Consider the following 24,282-nt stretch of genomic DNA (forward strand, 5'->3'; position numbering starts at 1 on the left):
ATGGAGGACGAAAAATTACAAATTTATAAACAAATAGATAAATAAATACATACATAAATGAATTAATAAATACATAAAGAATTAAAAATAAATGTTTCTGTCAAATCTTTTGAATCGAAACAAGGTAGTGAGCTTGGTGACAAAAAAACATAGGGCTTAGTATTTTATACAAGGGACTGCTGTGCAACTCTGACTGGACACAATTAAGGTCTAAGCCTATTATGGCCTGTTTTCATGATGAATGTGATTGTGTTTAAAACTAGCACTGCTGAAGATGTCCTGCAAATGATGGACGACATACAGAAGATGAACAGAGACTGGGTAGAGATGGAGACACTAAAGAAGAGGCGTAAATCCGGAAACTTCATTTTGTTAGTTTCAAAATGACAAACATGGCAGAATCGAAAGCAGAAAGTGTTTGACCTCTTCCTAATGTTACGAGCAGCTTAGTGTTTACACTCGGGGCTCAAATGAGGTTAAGGACAAATGTCGAGGATAAAGACCCTAATGAGAATAACCAAGATGAGATGGATAAGGTTTGACCTCACCCGGGCTCCCACATCCACAGATATTGAGCTAAATGAGAACATTTCTTACAAGTGGAATAAGTAGACAATTGAAGTAAGGTACTTTACTGTTGCTTTCACATTCACAGGAGGGGATGAGAATGAGGAGATGATGTCTATGATGAGGATTCAGAAAAAGAAAACCAGAGGTGCTAGAATTTTACACAGTGAAAGAGTGTTGTTCACGGCCAGGCCCCACAGGATGATACTACTACTGTTGTAAACCTGTAGTCACTTAATTCATTGGAATTTGTTGTGCAGGATTAAAACACTTGCACTTGCAGGTAGACAGGTAGACCAACCAATTTGTCAACAGGCCATTATCAATCCATTATTACGTTATCTCGAGATAACGGACTGAAAAAATGTAGTTGCAACCATGGCTGTTCTCGGTTTCCGTAAATAAACAATATTTTTGGTCATAAAAACATTCTGGTCACTTGGAAAATCACTGCAGGGCCAGTCCCGTTGCTGCCCCTCACTCAAGCTTGCCTCGTTACCATGGAAACCAAACCACCAACAATATAAAAAAAGGGTCACCGCTGACCAAACGAGCAACAGACAACGGACCAAAAGCCTAATACATAAAGGAGGAACTGAAATGTTAAAAGTGTTTATCAGAGGAACTTTTCAGTGACGCACATGTTGGGCACGATGCACCGCAGCAGGAGCAGCAGCGGGAACAACCGGACCACGACCATCCAACAACCTGTTGTCCTGGGGGAGTCAGTCAAGGAGACCAAGGTTCGATTTTATTCATCGTGTGATATTATAATTAATATGAACGCGATGGCGTTTCTGAATGTTGGCTATGTGTCTTCACAAAAGTCTGCAAAAGCAGAAATCGGTGCCTGCTTTTTTGACACTGGTAATGCACAATCTTCCAGCTCAAGCGTCCCTTTTTTTGCCAGATTATTAGGAACACCTAGCTGAAACTAATGCAGTCTGATTCAGCTGTCCTGCAGTACAACTGCGGTCAAGTTATCTGACACTCCGTGGTCAAAGTATTTTAACGTCCTCCTTACAAAAGCATGCGATCCAATGACAGGCTGTTTCACCTGATTTGACTGATGAAGAAGCACATTTTTGAATGTGAAAAATAATGAAAATCCTTTGTTTTAGAGACCTAATTGGAGCTACTGTATAAAGAGAGTTCTTAGAAGTAAGTCTGAATAAGACCTACAGCACATCAACACACAGTGTATTTGACACAGACATACAATATTATCATTAAAAACTACATATTCCATAAGTTCCCGACCAGGACTGACTAGGTTGTGTTCAGGACATCAATGGCCACTAACATACTCTAAATCAGACTTTTTTACTGTACAATTTGAGAGAAATTTCAAATCAAATGTCCCATATTCACACTTTTCAATTAAACAATGGTCAACTTTGAGATGTAACAGACATTTCCACAAGTTCTGACCAGGATTGACTAGGTTCTGTTAAGGACGTCTATGACTACTAACATACTGTAAATCAGTTCAAAATCTGTTTTATTATTTTCTTGATTCAAATTTGAGTTGTTTCATATTTAAAAATGTTGATCACATGTTTCCCACACCTCAAAATGGTCACATCCTCCTAATATTTTGTCCTCAAAGCAAATATTCTTAGTTTGCTGTCACAGAGGAATGAAGGAACAAAAAAAAAATCACAATTACCAAGCTTAAGCTTAAGTCAGACAACTTATTTTTATATCATTTTTATAGCAAACACACTCAAATAGATTAAGCAACCCTCCAGACTGCAAACTGTTGGTTGTATTATGATCTTTAGTCCACTAGATGGTAGAGTATAGTTACTGACTTAAGCATTTTACATGTAAGTCTTTTGATTAATGTGGAACTATGTGCATTTTGAAGGTATTTTGTTTGATTCTAAAGGTGTAAAGTTATTTAAAAGCAAGAAATACAACTTTTGAACTTTTTTGTACGTTGCTACAGATTTACCTCTACCAGATATCATGATCCAGTGTCAAATCTGACAGCAATTAACTTTACTTTACTTAAAGTCCTGCATATTAGATGGAGTATAAAAGAAACATTCCCTCACTGATGAGAAAAAACAAAACAGAATCCACAGCCATGTCCGGATCACCACCAAAATCTACTTCTTTGGGCCATCAAATATTTTACCTTTTGAGATCTTTTGCTCACAAACACACGGACAGGCAGACAGATGCAGTCAAAACACAACCTCTATGCAGAGGTTTTAACAAAGGAAGCAATATTACAGTGTCACTCTGGACCTTTCACATTTTATATATATGGTAATGAAAGTGTTTATTAGCTGCAGCTCCAGTAGAAAGAACCTTATCAGGCATGCATGTATACACACACATGTATTAATATACAGTACCTCCCTGTCCAGCATAGCACAACTCTCCAATCTACTGGTTTAATATTGGAGAAATTATTGACATTTTGGCTTTAAAACCAGTGTAGTCATCACTTTTATCACCTCACCATGACTGATTTTCTATATGATGAACTGTCTGATTGTGAGCTGCCATGAGACCGGAGAGCGACTGTAAATTATAAATGAGTCTGCAGTGAGACATAAAAGAGAGAAACAACAGGCAGAGGGGTTTACAGTTCTCCGTGACGACGCTCACACTGACCACACACACTGAGAGCCTTAACACATGTGTTTTTAATCCACACGCTCTGAGCTCTGCATTTTAACTTGCACTGTTTCTGTTTTCATTGACTTGGTTTGTTGCCTTCTTTAACGTGAGGTATTGATTCTTTGTCCTATGCTGTTACTTAAACAAAGCTGATGTAACAGGAAGACATACAGATGATTTAGAAGTAGTTGGATGTGTTTTTGATGCTCACAGTGCAGGAGTTGTTGTGATAGTCTGGGTCCATGTCATTCATGCTCCATGTAGTCCACTCTGTACCTTATCTTTGTATGTGAATCCTGTAACTCAATGCAAATGAGGTCATGGAGATAAGAAGTAGATGGTGCTAAATACAGTGCACATAAAAACAGGCTGATTGAAACCCCCCCCTGTCATACAAGGTGGCAAATCACCATGTATATAATTTAATTCACCCACAGATTGTGCTCTTCAAAATAATTATCCAACTTTCCATCCATACTCTCCCCCTTTGTCTCTGCATCCCATTGCTGTATTAGACTTGTAAGCTGAGTTCAGACCCTTGATAATTACCTTGCTGACAGGTGGTCACCTAACACCGCGCTAGTTCGTGGTCTCCTTTTGGGAACTACACTCTCATAATAATTTTCTTTCTCACGTGGGTTGCTCACATACTGTAGCAAAGCCACTTGTTCTCTGGTCTGTCTTATTTGCTGGACTCGTTATCGCTCTTGTGTCATGAAATGCAAAGCCATGTCAGAATGACTTGAAAAGGAGTGTCAGTGTGAGAGGCTGCAGACGGCGCGATGCTGCATTTTAAACCAGACTATCAAAACAAGGTAAGGTGACCCAAGTGTTCTGAAGTTACACGCAGCTTGGCTTCATGGCTCACTACATTGGCCAACTGTAATTCATCATTAATGTCTTTTGCGTTCAGTAAACAGCCGATGTGTTTGTATCAAAGTGGACGGGAGGAGGAGGGCAAGATGAAGGGGAAGGTTAAGGAAAAACAGGGTTTTTATTGATGTGTAAAAGCAAAGACTTCTCACAAGCAGCATTGACGATTGATTTCAGAGTCAGTGAAGGAGAATGTCCCATTCCTTTTAAAAAGATACATTTCATGCAACATCTTATCACAGAGAAGTCTTAACATCGTTGTTTAAATTTAAACTTAATACGGTGCAGTTTTATATGTGGGAATTACACCAGAGCGGATTTCTGTATTTAATTACTGAACTTCAGGTAAAAAAAAACATCTGTTCATTTTAACACATTTAGTTTTGATAAAAGGAAGTTGTATGATATTTGCTGTCATAATTTGCATATTAACATAATGTATATTACAAAAAACTTTGAGGGGAAATTTGTTTTGGGTTCAGTGGTGCTGCATACAGTAAATAAAACCTGTACTTGACTGTTAATAACTGAATAAAACAATAACAGTGAAACATAAAACCAACATTATAACACTATCCAACTGGCACATATTACTTATCTCTTATATTGCAGATTGTTGTATATACATATAAACATATATATCTTTATGTCTTTGGCAAAAGTTATATTTAAAAAGCTCATTATAAAAACAGTCAAAAACTGGATTTTGACACAAAAAAGCTAAAAGGTAAAAACAAGTGTCAGCAGTTTTTATTTTGTAGTTAAAATGTTATAAACAACAAACTGTAGTTTTATACATAATAATAATAACTATATATATAAAAAAAGTTATACAAGAGGCTGCTTACTACAAACATAGTTGTTGTGTTTTTTTAAATCTTAAAGTGTGTTATCTTCATTTTAAGGATTAAATAGGTTTTGCAGCTACAACAGATGAATTAGTATATTATAACCTGGTCTAGAACAGCAGAGAATCCACCCTCAAACACGTTGCACTTGTTACCATAGTATGTTGTTGCAGTGATATCTCTGTCAATTCTCCGTAATCCTAGTGCTCTTTTCTTCATCTGCTTATTTTTTATACACGACTGTCTGAGGTGCATTTGTATGTGGAGATCAGGTCATAAACCTGCAGGTGTTCTTCTGTGTTGCGACGTTGACCACAGCAGGCTCTGAAAACCCATACACTGTTGACAGGAATGTCCATTAAACATAAAACAGGCATGGCTTCAGTTCAGTTGGCTCGGCGTTCACTGCTGACAACTTGATAGGCTTAATCCCTGCGAGGGTGAGAGTATACGGCTTCCCTCGCCACACGTAGGTGAGCAAGATTATAGAGAAGGTCAGAGAGAAGATGTAGAAGGATTTGAGTTGGATTGACGAGGCGCTGTCATGTCGCAGGTGTTTACAAAGCAACTCTGGAGACAAATAGTCTCTAAGGTCATTCAGGTAAGATCATGCAAGCTGCACTGTTGTTGTCATGGTGTCATGAGACGTCTATCTCCTATTTTAGTGTCTGTCCAGCCACATAATTCTCATTATTATACAAACATCAGAGTGACTCGTGTCTCTCACCCTAGGGTGATTTACAGTATATAGAACTTTATCCACAACTATCACTCTACTCTACTACTTTTAACAGTGTTGTGTTATTTTTCCTCCACATGTGATATAGATAATCTGAATCTGTCTCTGTTTGAAGTTTGAAGCTACTGAAAATATTGGATAAATGACCCCAACACATTCCTGCTCTATATTTAGTTTTTTTTTTGTTTTACAGCTATTTTCTTTTCAGCTTAAAAAGCCACAGTGTGTTCTCTTGTAGAGGTTGTCAGTCTCAACATGGCTTGTTTGTGTTTGTGTAGTTGTACATTTGGTGAGGTTTTGCACTGATGTGGACCGTCTGTGTGCAAAACTCACCCACCTGACTGTTTGGTGTGAGCACACAGATAATGACCTCCTTCTATAATGCAGTGTTGGAAAGCATTCTTAGATATGGGATGGCAGCAGAGTAAATAGTGATTGGGTTCAGTGGCTTCAAAAGTTATTGGAAACAAGGACGTGAAATCACTAAACTCAATCTCTGACAAAGCTGTACTTACTCAGGCGCAAATAATTCTGAATGATAAATCCCATATTTTACATCCAGAATATGCACTTTTACCTTCAGGGAGACGGTATACATCTATCAAACACAAATCTAATCACTTTAAGCTCTCCTTTATCCCATCTTTCATCGCTTTTCTTAATAAACAAACCGCCCTATGACTGTAAGCTCCCGCAATTTTACAGTCCTTATTGTTTTTAGGGTATTTAGGTGCGACCTGTGTTATATTTTCATTTGGACGTCGCCCACAGTGGCACTGCTGTCCAGGACAAATTTCCCTCAGGGACAATAAAGTTTATCTTGAATCTTGAATGTGGACTGTGAATAAGTGTATGTTTGTCTCTGGGCTGAAGGCTGAGTTGCATTTACATACAATTTAGAACAAAGACACAGAGAAAGTCTGAAATGGCTGGTCCTCCTTAGCAACTACTAGATTGGTGTGCTTTTACATGGTCTACCTGTGTTTGTGTTTGAATAGTATGTGTGTGGATGTGTGTAAACATGGTGTGTTTCATTGTCAATGGGCTGAAGTGTTTTTTTCCCCCTTTAATTACATGAATATCCCTAGTTTTGCAACGTTAAGTCTGGTGAACTTAGTCTATTCATGAAAATTCTACAGTCACGTGCCTCAGTTGTGAACTCACACACCATGTGACACTATAGGTCTGGTGTAATTTATTGGCTGATCATGTTACTATGTTACTAATCAACAGAACCTGGCAACCCATTGTTGATTTCACACTGGTGTGCGTGTGACCAAACTGTGGTGTCGGTCAAGTCTGAAATTTGTTGAATTTGGAATGGTGCTAAGAGAGTCACAGGAGGGACATAGAGCCACTGCTCATAAGGATGAAACTGAACATGTAGGTTTGAAAATCAAGGAAATTCATAAAGAAATTGCGTCATTTTTCAGTTTGTGTTGAATTGTAAAAGTGGAAAAAGATAATGCTGCGGATCGACAGGATATTTAATTTCCTTTTATTATAAAATATTGTTATATAATTACTTATTCTTATTTATTTGAGTGAATTGTTATTAAATGGATGTCTGATCCAAAGTGTAGGACCACAAGAACGCTTCATTTATCTGTCATTGCCAAAAGTGAAATCACAACATACCAGGAAAGTTAAGTATGTTTTGTTGGTCCAACTCATTGAGTGCTTCTCAAGAAAATGATATATTATACACACACATATATATATATATACACTGTAACATTGTCTGGGATTAATTCAATTTCATTTTACTCCTTTTGAATTAAAATTTCCTTTGAAATCTTTTTAAATTAAACTTGACACCCAGTCTGTTCATTCTGTTCAGCAACGGTTGAGGGAGGAGCGTGAAGCCAAGCGAGCCCAGCTGGACGGAAGACATGACTACGTCCTCAGTATTGTTGCTTCATGCGTGGGTTTGGAGAAATCTGATGTGGAAGATGCCATCCTGGAGGGGAATCAGGTACTTCATACTCACAGAAATGTCTGTGTAGTTGTAGAAAATCACATGAACCTGAAAACCAAAACATGTCAGCTTCAGCAGCATTTGGAAAACATGACTAAATATCATCATTTTTATATTTATTGCCATTTTTATTTTTATTTAAATCATATTTGGGTGCTGAATGATACTGAAGTGATTTCTTTGGGTTAAGGGGAATCATTTTATTTCAAAGTGCATGTTTGATCATCAGTAGTGTAGTATAGTAAGTACGTACTATAACTAAACAATGTCTCTGCATTTCCGGGGGCTAAAGTTGCTGAGAATTTCATTTTCATTTTCTTTAGATTGAACGCATGGAGCAGTTCTTTATGGTCGGGGGTCTTCAAAGTCTCATGTTCTTTTATCAGGACACTGAGCCAGTGGAAGAAGGTACTGTGATAATGTATTTAAGAGTTGAGATTCTGTCTTTATCCATTATCCACTGGCAATAATGACATTCCTGACATTATTGGTACTGAAAGGGATTAAAGTGAATTATAATTTATCAAAGGTGGATGTGATGACACCTTGTGTCTCCTTTTAGCAGCAGCAGCAGCAGCAGCAGCAGCTCCTGCATCCTCCCAGCATGTTGCTCAGCAGTCTGGTTGCAACAGGAAAGTGTTTGTGACAGATGGGAATGATGTGGCGCTGACAGGGATGTGTGTCTTCTTCACCAGAGACAGCACTTCTCACGCAATCACCTCCGAGAACATACACAGGGTGAGTCTGTTTACACCATTTTGCAAAATATAAGCATGAACTTATTCACTTATTCCAGGGTAAGTTGATAAACCTTTGACCATCATTGCATGAATAAAGCTGACAGACAAACCTTTAATTTATGTCCTCTGTTAACAAAATTACTTTGATAGGTGATGAGGATATGAGGTTAACGCTGTAGTGTGTTACTTTTAAATATAAACCATTGTCAAAATACAAAAGGAGCACCAACGAACACATTCAGAATAAGATAAAGTGCTGGTGTATACACACAAACGATCCCTCAGTCAGGTCTGATAGTATTTTCAGATGAAGGATTTCTATTCATGTGTAAGAAACTGAGGCAAACATAATATCAACAACAAAAATCTCCAAAAGTTACGCACTGCAGCAATCTTTCAACTATTGAATTTTCCTCTAGACGGAATCAAAGTGTATTAGATTTGTGTCACATTGGACACTGATGTTATGTTTTATTTGTGCATCTATGTCTTTCCTAGGATGTCAGTTTCAATATGTTAGACACAAGAGAAGTGGGCTTGTTAAAAAGTGTGGAACAGTTGCTCGCCGACATCTTCATCCCTACACTGAGGAATATGAACCATGGCTGGGGGGAACTGGCCAGTCCTCAGGCCCGGGCTGTTAAACAGGAATTCATATCATCTTTGGAAAACTTTGTGTCCGTTTTGGCCGTAACACAGGAGTGTCTGCGAGAGAAGGTAGAAAGCAGACACTGTCCGAGAATAAATCAGATTATTGAACTGTTCTTTTTAATACATTTTCCATCAATGTGTGAACACGTTAGCACAACCACAAACAAAATAAATCACCATATCCTGTGGCTTTTCTCCAGGTTACCTTGAAAGACTGCGACTCATTTGACATGCGGGTGTTGAAAAGTCCATCAGATTACATGGCAGCAGCCGGCAGCTCAGACACCACAGAAAAGCTAGAAACCTGCATGAAAGTGTGGATCAGACAGATTGAACAGGTGAGTCGTTAATGTTAATGTTAATGTTAATGTTAGGTCACAGTTCAGAAGTAATCTTTGTGTTTAGTAGGTCAGACAGGAGCAGAAGAAGAAAGAATCAAATCGTACCTATAAAGTGTGTCTACTCTACAGGTTATTGTGGAGAGTGAACAGTTGAGAAAGGAGGACGATGATCTTGGCCCTCGGGCAGAGCTGATCCACTGGAAGAGACATATGTCCCGCTTCAATCACCTTTTGGACCAACTGAAGAGACCTGATGTCAGAGCCGTACAGGGCGTGCTCCAGTTGGCCAAATCTAAACTTATAAAGGTCAGATATGGCTGTTAGTCACCCCTAAACTTTAGACTATATGTAGCACATCGACACATTTCCTTTTTTTTTCGTCTCTGCTTCTTCAATGAACAGTTATTTCTCCCCAAATTCCCTCTGTCATCATATCACAATTTCATCCTTGTTTGTTGTGTCTAGCCGTGGCAGGAGCTGTACAGCAGAATCATTGATGCAGCCAATGAGGGCAAGGACAACGTCAAATACCTTTACACGCTGGAGAAGTACTATGAACCTCTTTACAACAGTGATCCTGTAAGAAAAATACTTTACTGGCTTAAAAGATGAAGTAGTATCACTTAGCAAATTGACTCTCTTTTCTTAAACTGACCCTAAATTGTGACGTAAATGATGTTCAGACTATTCTCTGTTTGCAAGCTTGTTGTTTCTGTTTCACTCCAGGTATCCATGGTGAATTCAGTCCCAAGTTTGATCAATGCCATCAGGATGATGCACAGCTTTTCCAGCTACTTCAACACATCAGAAAAGATTACTTCACTTTTTGTTAAGGTAGGAACGGTCTACAGTCTGTGATGAGTTGAAAAAACAAGAATTATGACTGCAATTTCAATTTCTGATGCCAACACATTGGCTTGATTTTCCAAATAATACATGGGAGCAAATTAAAAACACTGTATATTGTTGCTAATTTGATAGTCTTGCTGTGTGAATGTGCACTCATGCTGTAGTTTCATGTATAGTCTGAAATTGTTCAGGTCCACAAAGAGTTCAAATGCATATTCTTTCACTAATACTCCTCAAAAACTCCAGGTGACCAACCAGATGATAACAGCATGCAAGTCCTACATCACTAATAATGACTCTAACTCAATATGGGACCAGCCTCAGCAAGTTGTTGTTGACAAAATCAAAGCTGCCATTCACCTAAACCAGGTACCAAACTCTACCTATTGACAGAATGTATAATATATAATGTAAATTACTTTTTTTCTGTTGACTTTCTTTGCAGCATTCAATGTATTGATTATTGATTAAGATAATGTTCATTTCAATATTGGTGTTTGAAACAATGTGTTACAGTGATGACATGAAGATCATTACAAGACATAGACCATTCTTTTGTCGTGATGTTAAAGCCACATTTCAACCCATAATGGATGTCAAACTGCGTCTTTCCAGGAATACCAGCGTGTTTTCCATGAAACAAAAGAGAAGCTGGAACAGACTCCCTCAGAGAGACAGTTTGACTTCAGTGAGATGTACATTTTCGGGAAGTTTGACACGTTCGAGCGACGACTCAACAAGATCCTGGAAATGTTCCACACAATTTCCACCTACTCGGTCCTGCAGGATTCCAACATAGTAGGACTGGAGACCATGGCTACCAGATTTCAAGTGGGTATACTGTTAAATCAGATTATTGTGGTCCAGATGGTACTGTTTCATGTCATAAAAAAAAAAAACACTTGCCTAATTGGTTTTTCTCTTTTATAATAATGTTAAATATCTATTTGTTTCCCCCTCCGTGGATGTGCAGACTGCAGAAATGCAGGGGAAATGGGAGGTAACGTCTCACTGCAGTCTTTTAGTAATGCATGGTCCATTTTCAAAGTTGAATGCATGCAGTGGTAAATTTCACCCATGTGAAATTTTACCCACCAGGCTACTAGCAACTTCAGAATGTGTTGCTCATATTCGTTGCTCCATTGTTTTTGTGTTCAATCATTTTCCCACGCAACATTTCCTTAAATCCATCAGTCCGTCCATTGTCCATGTAACAACACAACACACTCTCTTCATTATCCTTGACTAACCCAACTACAGTTAAGATGATGTGTTTCAAGTGTGATGTCATCCTAAAGTTTGTTAAAGCTCCAGTGTGTAACTTCTGTCGCCAAAACACTTCTTGTGTCACTAGCCCCCAGACAGAGCTTTCTCAAAGGACAACTCTAGATCCGTATTCCAACCATACTCTCTACCGCTACCTAAGGGGGTTAATTCCTTATTCTTATTCTTTAAAAGTTTAAAACACACTGCAGCTCTATCTGTGGAATGTTTCAAAGCAACATTTCCCTGTTATAATTTCCGTATTTGTTCGCCGCTGACAGACCAACGTAGCTGATGTTTGAGAGGCTTTACATTGGAATTGGTGCATGTTTAAGAATAACGTGTTTGTGTGTGTGTGTGTGTGTGTTAGGCTATTGTGCTGGACATGAAGAAAAAACATTACAGTTTCCTCGACCAGAGAAGAACTGACTTTGACGTTGACTATGAGCAGTTCTGCAAAAGCACATCTGACCTCCATGTAAGTAAAAATGTTGCAGTAACATATACTTTATTACTTTTTATTTACTGTAGTACAGTTTTAATGGGGATTATATTGCTTGTCGTAAGATTAATTGCACCATGTTTGTGCTGAGAAAATGTCTTTTTGAGTAAATGAAAATAAATGTGACCTGTGTTGTTCTTAATGTTTTAATGGTTTTGTTTGTTGTAGAATCAGCTGAAGAGCTTCATGGATAGCACCTTCGAAACTATTCAAAATACAGAAAAAGCTCTAAAAGTGCTGAAGACATTTGAAAGGTAACTATATCATTATTATTAATAACCACTCAATGCATGTTGTTTATTCTACTGGCTTATTATTATCACAGGCTGAAACAACAAGGTCATAATTAAATGGCGAAGAGAAAAACTAAATTAATTTAATCTTAAATTGAATCCCTTATTTTATCCCTTATTTCAGTCTTCTAATATCAGTTGTCTTTTTTATGATTATGCAACTACTTGTGTTTTCAACTTGACAAAACAACAGATTGGGCATCCCGGACCTGGGCATTGACGAGAAGTATCAGCATATTCTGCAGAACTATGGCCGCGAAATTGAAATAGTGTCCCGTACGTACGTGAAGCATAAACTGGACCCTCCCATTGGCCGGGATCTTCCCCCTGTGGCTGGCAAGATAATGTGGGCTCGGCATCTGTACAGCAGGATGCAGGTTCCTATGGATCTATTTCAACAGGTAATATTGAACTTAAACTAAATCTCAATTTGGGCTGAGAGATGTTGTTGTTGATGATGATGTACACTATTATTGTCAGTGCCAATCTCTTCCCAGTTCATTGTCAGTGCCATTTTATTCCTGAGCAGCATCCTGGAGTTCTTTCCACACCGGAGGCCAAAAGGATCATCAGGAACTTTAATAGGGTTGCAAAGGTCCTGGTGGAGTTTGAGATATTCCACCATCAAAGCTGGATGAAAGAGGTAAGGGGAAAACCAAGATGAAGGCTGAGCAAAAATGATTCATATTGTTGGTGGTGCAGTAGTTATTTTCAGTTTGATTCCCAGGGCTTTTATATTGAATTGTGTGAACTCTGCCTTCCTCTCACAGTCCAAAGACATGCATACTGGGGTGAGGTTAATTGAAGACTCTAAATCAGGGGTGCTCAATTTCTTTTTCCTTAGAGAGCCAACATTTTAACTTGATAGTGGCTAAAAGTAAACTACTATTGAATTGTATTAAGTTGCAAGCAATCACTGGGATCCTTAAGTAAACTGCCCAACGGGTCACAACTATTTGGATAAAAATGCAAGCCAAATAGATAGAAATGCAAGAAAGGCTGCTGACCTGTCCAGGGTGTAACCTGCTGCTCGCTTTCAGTTTGCAGTGTCAATGCAGTCCAGTCAACTTTATACTTTCACTTAATGACCTAATAACCATCAATAAATGGCCTGCAATGATTTTAAATGATGCTGTTTGTTGTATTATACCAGTAAAAAATAATATGTTTCCCTTAATTGATTCTGAGTTTTACAAGCAGTTGAAAAAAAGAATGGGGAAGGGAAATGTGTATGTATATATATACATATATATATGTATATATATATATATATATATATATATATATATATATATATATATATACATACATATATATGTTTCTTCGTCTTATGTTCATTTCTTCATCTTTTTTCAACACCTCTTACCCAGATGGAGCACGCTCGTGTTGGCTTGCAGGCCTCCCTGTTGGCCAGATCTGTGGAGACGGGGGAACTGTTTGTCAACTTTGACCCGCAGATTCGGACCCAGATCAGGGAGACAAACTGCATGACGAGGATGAAACTGGACATTCCGCCATTTGCTGCTCTGCTGCAGCAGAGGCAGAACACCTTCAAAAAGAACTATGGCAAATTACAGGTGAATTTCTGACAAAGCCGTACACATGTTGATTTTTCTGATTATGTAGACAAGATCGATAGTGAGGCACTTTTCCATGTCTTGTCCCAGAATTGCTTGAATCTTGAGTGTTGCTTACTTGTTGACTTGTTTCACAGATGAAATAGTGCTAAAGATAAATCACTAAAACCTCAAACAAATGACTCCAAACACAGGAGGAAATTTAAATGACTTTGGTTAAAAAACAACAGCTTATAATTGTTAATGAATTTCTTGTCTTCACTCAAGTGAGTGAGTATGTGAGGCATCTTCCACTTCTACTAAACAAAGGATCTGCTTACCTGCCTTCATTTAAAGTTTTGGAGTGTGGGTCAGATGATGCAGTACCAACTAAAACCAACCACTTGGTGGTGCTGAAAGACAAAAAACAACAACTGTATAATAATAATAATATAACAAAGGATTATACAGATATTTTTATATATAGCACAAATATTATTTGAGCTTGTATAAATCCATACACAAATATATATAAATAATGTAGCTGAGACAGACATGGTGCAGGGAGAAAAAATTGAAAAGGGCGTTCAAACATATTATTGAGACTAATATAGAGTATTCTCCTCAAAGCAGTTCATTTCAGCACTGATGTGAGTGAATACACCAACTGTGTAATCGTTGTATAAAAACCTGTCCCCTACAGTTAATGTTGAGTGAGAACACCAGAGTGCGGGCGAAGATCCAGACTGCTTTCGTACAGCTGGCCATGCCACATGTAGCTAAGGTAAGCTGTGCATATCATTCCTGGTTTAATATGAATTAATATGATTTTTTTTTTATGTGGAAAAAAAGGAATAATGATGTATGCATCACTCGGGGTGTTGAAATTAATACCGTCCCACTGATAACAAAATCTGGGAACAAAACATATCTGAAAGTTCAATGATGTAAACTTGTAAACAATATCGTAGGGAATTAGGGTGCATTTGTTTTATTCTTGTGAAAAGGAGTGCAAATTGCAACCACAATGATCATCTTCTTTGTATTTGGGACACATATATACAGTTAATTTGTTTTCATATCTGCAAGGATCTACTGTTTTATTTGTTTCTTATGTCTAATATATCACTACGTCAAGAGGAAATACACAGGTGATACAAACAGTTGTCAAATTGAGAGATTCATTTTTTTAGAGAACAATGTACACCTCTGACTTACAGGTGGATAGAGCCATACAACCAGGTTTAACCTCCCTCAACTGGACATCTCTGAACATAGAGAAGTACCTGAGTGACATCGACAAGGCTTTGGGTATGCAAAAGAAAAGAAAAGAAAAGCCGGAGACCACTGTCCCTTGTGATGAACCCTAAGACAGCGCTCTCACTCACTTGTTTTCTTGCGTCCACTAGTTGACCTGGAGCTGTTAATGGACCGAGTGAATGACTTGGTGGAGTACAGGATAGATGCAGTTCTGCAGGAGATGAGTGGCACCACACTGTGTGTTCTGCCAGAGGATGAACCAGTCACCTGTGAGGAGTTCATTCAGACCAGCAAGGTAAAATAATTACATAGAAATAAAGTAACCGCACATTAGTTTCTCGCCATTGAACTAATCACAAAAAAAAGTTGTGTGATTGAAGCACTCACTGCACAAGCACAAAAAGCAGTGTACTGTTAATAACACTGCTCTGAATTGTACATGACGTTATTATAATTGATGCCAACACAGTTGGATTTTTGCTCCACATAGTTTGGTGTTTATAGAATTTAAATAAACTCAAAAACCAGTTAATTAATCACCCTGTGTATTGACAAATAAGACTGTTCGGACTTGTCGTTGTCAATGTGACCCTGGGAAAACCCTCCAACCATAGCTGCAGTTCCCTGACCAGTATATGGCAAAGTTGAATGTGTTTGTTTTCTGTACATATACTGTACGTGTAGGACCTGTGCATAAGACAAGCCCAGAACCTCAACACTAAGAGCTCACTAGTGGAGGAGGCCACCAATGAAGTGATTAACATGCTGCTGGAGTTTGACCACAATCAGAGAGAGGAGGTGGAAAAAGATGAGGAAGAAAATTGCACTGAGAGCAACATCATGGACCACATTAATGAGGGTATGTTAACTTTCACTCCCCTTTTTAAATCCAAGTGATTAGGATATGACTAGGTGCACATAAGGTGTTACAGCAAATTGTCTCCTTGCCAATTGTCTCTCTTTCATCCCAGGTGAAGAAGAGGGCCGCTCAGAGGGCCGTCTCTTCTCTAGAAACACTTTGGTCCCTCCTGCCAGCATTGGTCCCTCCTCTCCTTTGGTGAGGAGGAGGAAGAAGAGGGATCTGATGGAAGTGATGGAGGAAGAGGCCCAGGAGCTGCTCTCCTACTTCAGCCACCGCAACGTTGATGCCTTATTTAGACTGACACGCAACACCCTGGAGATGCTACGCAAGCGTGTCCAGGGCTCCTCACCCGTGCTTTTCTTGGGTGGGTCTTTTTGTCACCGTTTTGGTGCTTTCGGTAAAATACTATCAAGTTTGGTAACATATTTCATATACAGTAAAAGCTTCATTTTGTGTTGCTGAGTCTTAAAAGCAAAACAAAAGAACACATTTATTTGAGCCCCTGAGGGTGTGAAACCATTTATGACACATTTATTCATAACGAGTGCAGATACACTCACATTAGCAAAGGCAGAAAAACAGCTTGTTCCATAGTTCATCATCAAAGATAATTTTGCAGCCAACCACAAGCAAAACGGAAAATGTAGATGCTATGATGGCCATTTTTCAATTTAAACACGTCAAGGGATATTGACATATTTTGGAAATCATCTTCTCTGCACCAGTATCCCTGTGTCATCCCTGCATTTCTCAACTCCTTAGATGCCTCTTTAGTTACTATTTTATCCCACTATTTCATTTATTTGACCCCTTACTTCATATCAGTTCTATCAAGCACCATCGAGTCTAGTTTGTGAAGTTGGTGTTTATCTGTATCGCATCATTCTGTGTCAGAGATACTTCACTCTTCCCTTGTAGTTGAGAGTGAGTCACCCAGTTGTGGCGAAAGCAGCGGTCAGCCGGCAATCTTCAGAGTCAACGTGAATCTCTCCATCCCACACGTTGCCATGTTTCCAGCGCTGGAAGACGTGCAGCAGGCTTTAAACCAGGCTGTAAAGTGCGTGGTCAATGTCAGCAAGGGGGTCAGCCAGTGGAGCAAAGAAAGGATCTCAAAGGTGGTGTTGACCTAATGACGGGAGCATTTAAGTGTGAAAAGTCTTTTTTTTGCATCAGTGTAACAATGTTTTCTTTATTTATAGAGAAAAATGAATGAAAGACGTATGGCGGCTCTGAAACAGGACGGAGCAACAGCATGCAGTGTGGCTGGTAACTGGCCTAACACGACCTCAGCACCTCCACAAACTCAACACATTGTTTATTTTGAGACATTGTCGTGCCCAACTCCATTGTCAAACTAGTTCACAAAATAATGATGATGCCTATCAGCTCCACACGACTCTCTCTGTGTGTCGAGTTTAGATTGTTGTGTCGCCTGGCGACATTCTTACTCTGCACACAGGAAATGAGTCTTTCATGTCAAGAGAGTGGAAGTTAACGGCAACTCTGTGGTAGTAAGAGGAAAAACAACTGCTTGGAGTAGTAGAGTCTGAAAACACAAAGAAGCACACACAAGATATTTCAGAAGTGAATTCAAATGCTCAGAAAAGTAGTTTGACATGTTAAATGCTTCTTGGTCTACGGGACGCAAATGTGAACACTTTAAAAGCTTCCGAATCTAACGTCTCTTATGTCCTGGAAACCCTCTGCAGATGGCAGCACTTCAGACATTTCAGCAACTGCGACTCAGAACATTCCATTCCAAGCAAGGAACTACCACAAGACTATATCTGAGAACAAGGAGATCGTTAAACTGGTGTCTGTTCTCAGTGTCTCCATCAGTTCCACCAAAAAGGTACAGCTCTATGCGTTATGATTTTTGTTATTATATCCTGTCTGCTTCAACAATAAAAAAGTGTATTATATATATGTAGTCCTGGTATTTTAATCTTTTCTTTTTCTATCATGTTCACATGCTTCTTACCTCCTATATAACTGCTGTTTATGCTGATGTGCAGGAAGTCACCTCTGCTCTCAACCGTTTTAACCGTTACCATCACATCTGGATGAAGGACCGTGACGAGACCATGCGAAAGTAAAAGAAACTGATTGTCTAATCTGACTGTTACACTAAAAACGGTGTGCTTTCTGTTCATCAAGTTCAAACAGCACTAACCATTGTTGTTTTTTTTACAGTTTTATCCAGGAGAGTCCTCTGCTATCAGAGTTCGAGAGCCAGATTCTTTTCTATCGAGATCTGGAGCTAGAGATAAACTCCCAACCAGAGTTTTTTACAGTGGGCGCTTTGGCTTTCTTCACAGGTAAGACCAAGTGTCACTTTCTTTATGCCTTTGTTATGAAACCACGACCATGCGTGTTTAAAACACAACACTACACAATCATACAGTACAAGACAATCATTCTACATCAAACTTCTTCAGCTCACCTGTATTTCTTTCCTGTAGCGGACCTGAAGTTGTCCCTCACCTGTGAAACCAAGAACTGGATGATGGACTATGGACTGAACTGTAACAGGAAATATCGTTCAGAGATGGAGCAGATCTTCGCTTTTATAGATGAAGCGGGAAAGAAACTCAATCGTCAGATTAAAGACCTGGATGATATCCGCATCGCCATGGCAGCACTCAAGGAGATCAGAGAGAAGCAAATATCTATTGATTTCCAAGTTGGACCCATAGAGGTAAAAGAACAGAATCATGGATGACTTTAATACAATATGGCAGTTGTGTGTGATGTGACAGTGTTTGTAGCTGTCAGGCAGAAGATGTTGCATCTCTTTCCTTCTCACAGGAATCGTATGCCATGCTTCACAAATATGAGCTGTCGGTAGCAAAAGAAGAGGCCGATAAGGTGGATACGCTGCGTTACACGTGGGAGAAGCTGCTGTCCCGGAGCACGGAGATACAGAACGAGCTGGTGGCCCTGCAGCCAAACTTCAGACAGGAACTGCTCAGCAACGTGGAGACTTTCATGCAGGACTGTCAAAACTTTTACCAGGATTACGAGACGGTAAAGACACGTTCCACATCTGTGTGTGCTGTACACTCAAAGCAGCCATTTTGACAGGTCACGGGAGGAAACATGTGCTTTTCCTGCTGGACCCTGTCAAAAAAGAGACAATTACCGCAGTTATTTTAAGTGGCTTTTTAAGACTTAGTTACATGTTAGTCTGATTTACGTTACTTGTCCTCTCATACAGGACGGCCCCATGGCAGTGGGGTTATCTCCTCAGGATGCCAGTGACAGACTCATCATGTTCCAGGTTTGTTATTCATGATCTGAGTTGGGCATAACTATAAATAAGCCTGTCAATCAGTGTGCTTTTTAAATTTGAAAGTTGACCTGGTCCCCAATCATTATTTTACTTTAGAATCGGTTTGACAACCTGTTCAGGAAGTACAACACTTACTCTGGTGGAGAGGAGCTGTTCGGACTTCCTGTCACCCAGCATCCTCAGCTGTTGGAGATAAGGAAGCAGCTGGCTCTGCTGCAGAAGCTCTATGGCCTTTACAGCAACGTCATTGAAACCGTCACTGGTTACTATGATATCCTGTGGGCTGACATCCACATTGAAAAGATCAACAATGAACTAATGGACTTTCAGACAAGGTTGGACAGTTTGTAAATCTGATACCACGGAAGTGCCAATTTGAACTCAACCTGAAATAATCCAGGCTTAACAGAAACTAACCAGTGAGACCTTTTCTTTAATCCTGTTCACGTCCAGGTGTCGCAAACTGCCACAAGCTCTGAAGGACTGGCAGGCATTTTTGGACCTTAAGAAAACGATTGATGAATTCAGTGAGTGCTGCCCCCTACTGGAACTCATGAGTAACAAGGCAATGATGACGCGCCACTGGAAGAGAATCACTGAGGTCAGCAAGACGAGGAGAGAGTTTTTGTCCAGACCTGCTATTACATCTGTATTCAGTATTAAGAGGTTGTTGTGTTTACATTTGGTCAAAGACAATCTAATGTCCTGTCTATGTGCTTTTGTCACCAGGTGACTGGCCATAACTTTGAAGTTGAAACTGATACATTCAAGCTGCGCAACATTATGGAGGCTCCTCTGCTTGAGTATAAAGAGGAGATTGAGGTATGAATGAACAGCAGATCAAAACAGATAATGCATCCATTTTATGTGTGTCACAGCTTTCCTCTGCTCAGTTATATCATATTAAAGTAAACTAATCCATGACCAGGAAGAAATACACTAGCACAAAAAGTGAATAGAATTAATTATAGTTGTAAATTATGATCAGTGAAAAATGCATGTCCCAGTCAGTGGTGATTAAAGTAGATCACGACACATTTATCATGGCTTTGCTGCGATCATAGAACTTTCTTTATAAATAACTATACAACTATTAATTAATCACAACTAATTAGTACATAATACAGTAATAATTCCCTTTCTTAACTGTAAAGTATCCTGTGAAAAGGTTTATAGGTCTTGGCCTCGCTTTTGTTCGAGCAAGTTTTTTTGCATTTCTTTTGCAGGATATCTGTATCAGTGCCGTGAAAGAGCGGGACATTGAGCAAAAGCTGAAACAGGTGATCGCTGAGTGGGACTACAAGACTTTCACGTTCGCCAGCTTCAAGACTCGTGGCGAGCTGCTCCTGAGAGGAGACAGCACATCAGAGATCATCGCCAGCATGGAGGACAGCCTGATGGTTTTGGGGTCTCTTATGAGCAACAGGTGAAACTAATAATCAACATTGTTAGTTGTTACTTTTTTTTTGTGTCAACACGTCATATTCTGTCACGGGAGGTGTGGGGAAGGCAGCCTTGACTCACTGATGTAAGTTATTTGTCAGGTACAACACTCCATTTAAAGCCCAGATTCAGAAGTGGGTTCAGAATCTCTCCAACACCACCGATGTCATTGAAAGCTGGATGACGGTTCAGAACCTCTGGATCTACTTGGAGGCTGTGTTTGTGGGTGGAGACATCGCCAAACAGATGCCAAAGGTACAAAACATCAGAGTTCATTATTACTCACTCATTTAGTTTCTCATTGTGAGAAGTCACTTCATCATTTTTGTGTGAATGAATTTGGTAATGCCTATTTTAAAATTACGCGGCACAGATTTAAACTCTCTCTGAAAATTAGATATGAACACAGTGTTCATTTAGTAATTACTTTTGAATGTATTTAAACATAATATTTTGACATATAATAATACATTAAAACCAAAATACAAAAAAACATAAGTTATTTACATATCTAATCTTATTTATGATCTTTTTTGAAATTTGGTTTGTAGGGAACACATTTGAAATACAGCCACTTGATGATGATAATTCATTGTATTTTTTTTAACAAACAAAAATCCAAAAATGCAAATAATACAACTTCAGCACAATATACTTTAGGAAGCAAAGCGTTTCTATAACATCGACAAATCCTGGGTGAAGATTATGATGCGAGCGCATGAGATGCCAAATGTGGTCCAATCATGTGTGGGAGACGAAACCATGGGACTGCTGCTTCCTCGCCTCCTTGAACAGCTGGAGATGTGCCAGAAGTCACTCACAGGGTGAGTCATAGTCAAATCTGAAATCATCATGGATTAATATGTCAAAACAATAGAAATATCTGAAGTGCAAATACAATCAAAGTGGTGGACTCTTGAAAATGATGATAAGAATTATCAAGATTTACAGTTTGTCTGGTACTATGTCAGTATTTGAAACATCAGGCACCTCGTGGATGTTAGTAGCTGTCAATCACATTGGTCTTAACGCATATGTGCCACGATTTATCCTTTTTTAAAAATGTATTAATAATTAATTATTAATAATAATAATAATAATAATAATTAATACAAAATTGACATTATATTCTCTGAAACTTGTGATTGAGACTGTTAAGCCCCATGCAGAATTGTTAAATGAAAGCTTATTTTCCCATAGAGTTGCATTCAAATGAAGTCGCCCCCTGGTGGTTAACTGCTACTTACAGTGCATCCTACGTTCTTAGGCTTCACCTGTCAAACCAGAAGACTATGTCCTTTTTTATCTATGCATCCTGGCTGCTTTGAAACAAACAAGTATAATATAATGACTTTTATTTTTCCAACCTTATTTCAAACAGCTATTTAGAGAAGAAGCGTCTACAGTTTCCTCGTTTCTTCTTTGTCTCTGACCCTGCACTGCTGGAGATCCTGGGCCAGGCCTCTGACTCTCACACCATCCAGGCCCATCTTCTCAACGTCTTTGACAACATTAAAGTTGTCAAATTCCATGACAAAGTGAGTTTTTTTTTTTCGTGGGACACCTTCAAGTGCGTCATTTTGTCTTTCATTGTCATCTGTCAAATTTTGGGGCATTTTTTGCAGAGTTTAAATGTTCAGATAAACCAAAATGCAGCATATAGAATGAAGTGAAATTAATGTTCACACACACATCTTTCCCAGGTATACGACCGTATTCTGGCTGTTTCATCACGGGAAGGGGAGACTGTGGAACTGGAGCGTGCAGTCACAGCAGAGGGGAATGTAGAGTTTTGGCTCCATGCTCTGCTGAAGGAATCCCAGAGGTCTTTGCACTCAGTGATACGGCAGGCTGCCATGGCCATCCAAGATACAGGCTTCCAGCTCATTGACTTCCTAAACTCCTTCCCCTCTCAGGTAACAACTGGTCCACAGACAACTCATAACATGGGTCCAACTCTGTGGTTGTGATAAGAACATAGTTTCATTTTATGGATATGACCAACAAATCTGTGATGACAGTTTGACGTTCCTCAACACATTTGATCATGATGCAATAATTAATAGTGTTCTTGATCCAGGTGGGCTTGTTAGGTATTCAGATGATATGGACAAGGGACTCGGAAGAGGCTCTGAACAATGCCAGGTATGATCGCCGCATTATGGCCAAAACCAACCAGCTCTTTCTGGAACTGCTCAACACACTGATCGACATGACCACGAGAGACCTGGGGGCAGTGGAGAGGACCAAGTATGAGACCCTCATCACCATCCATGTCCACCAGAGGGACATCTTTGATGAGCTGGTGAGTGTGTTGCTGATCATTTAACCTCTTACAGTGCAACATACAATGAGTTTGTATCGGAAAGGATTGTTCAGCATGATCAGACACAAAGGCAGTCAATTCTATTTGACAAAATCTTCAAAGCTTTTTTTTTAATGGCAGGCTAGTGTTACATTACATGTCATTGTGGTATTTAGGTGTAGAGAAAAACTTGTGTTTGGATTCAGTAAATGGCCTCATTGACCTACAACGGTTATTAAACATGTTTAAGCTTGGTGCTCACATGGCACTAATCGGTGCACCCATGGTAATAATACACAACTCCTTATACGGACATCCTGGGGGGGGGGGTGTTTGGGTCAAAGTTATGATTAATTTTATATCACATAGTTTAAAAAAAAAACAAAAAACAACAAGCCAAAAAACAGGAGTAGCGATAATTGTTCAGAAGTCTCAAAACAGACAGTTTTTCTTTTATTTTTGTTCATAAAAAAGATACAAGCGGATTTGAACTGTGACCTATTTCCAAATTTCATAAATTCAATCTATTTGAAAAATGTTTTCGTACTTTGTTTTTTATATAGTTGGTAAAAATAAAAAAAAAAAAAATCATCAGATTGCCTATAGGTTGTGTTAAAAAAAAGGATATAAGACACTCTATATATGCATATTCTTAGAGCCTCTGTGTTTACATTTTAACATAGTAATGTTCTCAGGGTTAAATCCTGGCTTCTCACATCTCCTTCCTTCTCAACTCTTACCTCGCACCATATTCTGAATTGTTCCCTTATTCACCACATCCCCAATCTCGCCCTCTCTCCATTGTTTCCCTCCTTCCCTCTCGTCCTCACTCCAGTGCCGGCTGCACATCAAAAGCCCCAATGACTTTGAGTGGCTGAAGCAGTGCCGTTTCTACTTCAACGAGGACTCGGACAAGATGATCATCAACATCACAGATGTGGGATTCGTCTACCAGAATGAATTCCTGGGCTGCACTGAAAGGCTTGTCATTACACCTTTGACTGACAGGTAGAAAGTCAAACACACACACACACACACACACACACACACATAGGTTTGTGCAGTGACTGTGTTAATAGTGGAGAATCACATTCAGTTTGATTGTGTGACAAATGATCAACCAGGAGAATGCAACGATCATTATCATTAATGTCTATGATCATGAAGTGTGTGTGTGTGTGTGTGTGTGTTTGCTCAGGTGCTACATCACCTTAGCCCAGGCTCTTGGTATGAGTATGGGTGGAGCCCCTGCTGGGCCAGCAGGAACAGGTAAGACTGTTACATCT

General features: G+C 39.2%; 1 protein-coding gene across 1 annotated transcript in view; it reads left to right on the forward strand.

Annotated features, from left to right (window-relative positions):
- The first annotated feature begins 1,187 nt into the window (after nucleotides 1-1,187).
- The window catches only part of dnah5 (dynein, axonemal, heavy chain 5), a 55,034-nt gene continuing 31,939 nt past the window's right edge, over nucleotides 1,188-24,282 (forward strand). The window contains exons 1-41 of the mRNA XM_058648438.1: nucleotides 1,188-1,310; nucleotides 7,502-7,636; nucleotides 7,963-8,047; nucleotides 8,205-8,377; nucleotides 8,878-9,096; nucleotides 9,231-9,368; nucleotides 9,501-9,677; nucleotides 9,837-9,950; nucleotides 10,098-10,205; nucleotides 10,467-10,589; nucleotides 10,836-11,051; nucleotides 11,194-11,220; nucleotides 11,854-11,961; nucleotides 12,154-12,239; nucleotides 12,472-12,679; nucleotides 12,808-12,921; nucleotides 13,649-13,855; nucleotides 14,538-14,618; nucleotides 15,055-15,145; nucleotides 15,244-15,389; nucleotides 15,779-15,953; nucleotides 16,066-16,320; nucleotides 16,875-17,071; nucleotides 17,156-17,222; nucleotides 17,666-17,808; nucleotides 17,972-18,048; nucleotides 18,150-18,274; nucleotides 18,419-18,654; nucleotides 18,765-18,983; nucleotides 19,174-19,236; nucleotides 19,345-19,583; nucleotides 19,702-19,849; nucleotides 19,978-20,070; nucleotides 20,475-20,674; nucleotides 20,793-20,946; nucleotides 21,352-21,515; nucleotides 22,073-22,229; nucleotides 22,395-22,607; nucleotides 22,772-22,996; nucleotides 23,832-24,004; nucleotides 24,195-24,265. Of these exons, the coding sequence (XP_058504421.1) occupies nucleotides 1,209-1,310; nucleotides 7,502-7,636; nucleotides 7,963-8,047; nucleotides 8,205-8,377; nucleotides 8,878-9,096; nucleotides 9,231-9,368; nucleotides 9,501-9,677; nucleotides 9,837-9,950; nucleotides 10,098-10,205; nucleotides 10,467-10,589; nucleotides 10,836-11,051; nucleotides 11,194-11,220; nucleotides 11,854-11,961; nucleotides 12,154-12,239; nucleotides 12,472-12,679; nucleotides 12,808-12,921; nucleotides 13,649-13,855; nucleotides 14,538-14,618; nucleotides 15,055-15,145; nucleotides 15,244-15,389; nucleotides 15,779-15,953; nucleotides 16,066-16,320; nucleotides 16,875-17,071; nucleotides 17,156-17,222; nucleotides 17,666-17,808; nucleotides 17,972-18,048; nucleotides 18,150-18,274; nucleotides 18,419-18,654; nucleotides 18,765-18,983; nucleotides 19,174-19,236; nucleotides 19,345-19,583; nucleotides 19,702-19,849; nucleotides 19,978-20,070; nucleotides 20,475-20,674; nucleotides 20,793-20,946; nucleotides 21,352-21,515; nucleotides 22,073-22,229; nucleotides 22,395-22,607; nucleotides 22,772-22,996; nucleotides 23,832-24,004; nucleotides 24,195-24,265 (6,052 nt within the window). The 5' untranslated portion in view covers nucleotides 1,188-1,208. The remainder of the gene's footprint in view (nucleotides 1,311-7,501; nucleotides 7,637-7,962; nucleotides 8,048-8,204; nucleotides 8,378-8,877; nucleotides 9,097-9,230; nucleotides 9,369-9,500; nucleotides 9,678-9,836; nucleotides 9,951-10,097; nucleotides 10,206-10,466; nucleotides 10,590-10,835; nucleotides 11,052-11,193; nucleotides 11,221-11,853; nucleotides 11,962-12,153; nucleotides 12,240-12,471; nucleotides 12,680-12,807; nucleotides 12,922-13,648; nucleotides 13,856-14,537; nucleotides 14,619-15,054; nucleotides 15,146-15,243; nucleotides 15,390-15,778; nucleotides 15,954-16,065; nucleotides 16,321-16,874; nucleotides 17,072-17,155; nucleotides 17,223-17,665; nucleotides 17,809-17,971; nucleotides 18,049-18,149; nucleotides 18,275-18,418; nucleotides 18,655-18,764; nucleotides 18,984-19,173; nucleotides 19,237-19,344; nucleotides 19,584-19,701; nucleotides 19,850-19,977; nucleotides 20,071-20,474; nucleotides 20,675-20,792; nucleotides 20,947-21,351; nucleotides 21,516-22,072; nucleotides 22,230-22,394; nucleotides 22,608-22,771; nucleotides 22,997-23,831; nucleotides 24,005-24,194; nucleotides 24,266-24,282) is intronic.

This window comes from Solea solea, chromosome 13, assembly GCF_958295425.1.
Source record: "Solea solea chromosome 13, fSolSol10.1, whole genome shotgun sequence".
Lineage (NCBI taxonomy): Eukaryota > Metazoa > Chordata > Actinopteri > Pleuronectiformes > Soleidae > Solea > Solea solea.